This window comes from Octopus bimaculoides, chromosome 15 (assembly GCF_001194135.2).
Source record: "Octopus bimaculoides isolate UCB-OBI-ISO-001 chromosome 15, ASM119413v2, whole genome shotgun sequence".
Lineage (NCBI taxonomy): Eukaryota > Metazoa > Mollusca > Cephalopoda > Octopoda > Octopodidae > Octopus > Octopus bimaculoides.
In genome coordinates, this window is record NC_068995.1 from 43,791,621 (window position 1) to 43,793,282 (window position 1,662).

Consider the following 1,662-nt stretch of genomic DNA (forward strand, 5'->3'; position numbering starts at 1 on the left):
AAAACTCCCCCCCTACCTGCATATCTCTTTCTCTCACTCTTTCTCTTACTCTTACCTTCTTCCCTCTCTCTCTCTCTCTCTCTCTCGCATACTCTCTTTTTCACTACCCTCCTACTCTCTCACATTTGTCCCCCCCTTCTCTCTCACTTCCTCCTCCTTCTCCCTCATTGTCTGTTTTTTTCTTCACCCCTTCTTTCATCTTCCCCTCTCCCCTTTTCTTTCTCTCACCAATTTAGTCCCCCCCCTCTTTTTCAATCTCTTCTCTTGCACACACTTTGTTCTTCTCTCTTTCAAATTCTTTCCTTCTTAACCTCTTTCTTACACACTGTCTCTTTTAATCCTCTCTCTTTCACTGAATCTCTTTCTTTGTTTATCTTTCTCTCTTTCCATTTCATTCCTTCTTACGTCTCTCTTTCACTCAGTCTCTTTCTTTCTTTGTTCTTCTCTCTTTCAATTTCTTTCCATCTTAACCTCTTTCTTACCGTCTTTCTCTTTTAATCTTCTCTCTTTCACTCTGTCGCTTTCTTTGTTTTTCCTTCTTAACCTCTTTCTTACTCTCTCTCTCTCTCTCTTTTAATCCTCTCTCTCCTCCCACCCTCTCTCTTTATCCTATTCTTTCATTCCCACCCTCTCAACCGATGCTTCGTGCATTCATACTCTCTCACTCTCCATCACTCTCACTCTCTTCCTCTTTCAATTTCTCAGTCTCTCTCACCCCACATCCCCCTTTAAATCTCTCTTCTTTGTCTCTCCCCCTCTTTCTCTCTCTCTTCTTAAATGTTGTTGTTATAATTATTGCCATTAATTAATTGTCACAGTAGTAGTTATCGTTTAGTCACTAGTCAAGCCTCAAATCCCTGGGGTCAACGTAATCAACTAGAATTCTTCCTACACGTGTTTCTATGAAGATTCCTTAATCCAGACTCACTGTACCTTCTTGGTCCTTCATAATCATCAGAGTCACAAACTCTAGGGTCCAATATTATAAACAATTATTCTTATTGCTTTTTTCTTGTTGTTTTTCCAGGTATTGTCCGTCCTTTGAAGCAAAAATCATGAGATTTGGGCCCAAAAGCCATCCAGTATGGCTTGAACCTGAAGGTAAGCCACAAAACATTGCTTAGATTTCAACAGAAGACACTAAACTCTTTACGTATATGTTAAGATTAAATATGGCAGTGATTGAGGTGTTGGCAGTAGTGTTAGCAGTGGTGCTGCTGTTGCTTTTGTTGTAGTTGTAGTTTCTGTTGCTATTTATCTTTCTGCTGTTATTGTTTGCTGTTGCTTTTGTTGTAGTTGTTAGTGTCCAATGAAGGAGAGGTTGGCATGGGTGGCCAGTCGTCGAATTTGGTTTCTATTTCAATTTCAATCACCTTTCAACAGCATTTTATATGAAGAGACGAAGAGACATTAGAACAATTTTACAACAATAAAAATAAGTTTTTTTTTTTTTTTTTTTGATGATGCTTGGTTTCACAATTCCTGTCATCATTCAGCCTAGCAGCTGCTGATTAAGTAGTAATTTGGTAATGGAAGGTTAAGGGCTTCCTTGATGCCTGCCAGAGAAGCAAGTAGCTATCACCATCGAAGGCATCGTGGTGAAGAGTGCTTCGTTGAGGAGCGAGGAGTTGTCACGTAGAAGGTCTGTCGCTCAACTGACTT

General features: G+C 39.8%; 2 protein-coding genes across 3 annotated transcripts in view; both read left to right on the forward strand.

Moving 5' to 3' along the window:
• LOC106879000 (G-protein coupled receptor 183-A) overlaps nt 1–1,662 on the forward strand; it is a 269,907-nt gene that overhangs the window by 220,081 nt on the left and 48,164 nt on the right. The window lies entirely within an intron of this gene.
• LOC106878979 (protein MTO1 homolog, mitochondrial) overlaps nt 1–1,662 on the forward strand; it is a 353,585-nt gene that overhangs the window by 40,852 nt on the left and 311,071 nt on the right. Inside the window, exon 9 of the mRNA XM_052973413.1 lies at nt 1,028–1,103. Coding sequence (XP_052829373.1) covers nt 1,028–1,103 — 76 coding nt within the window. The remainder of the gene's footprint in view (nt 1–1,027; nt 1,104–1,662) is intronic.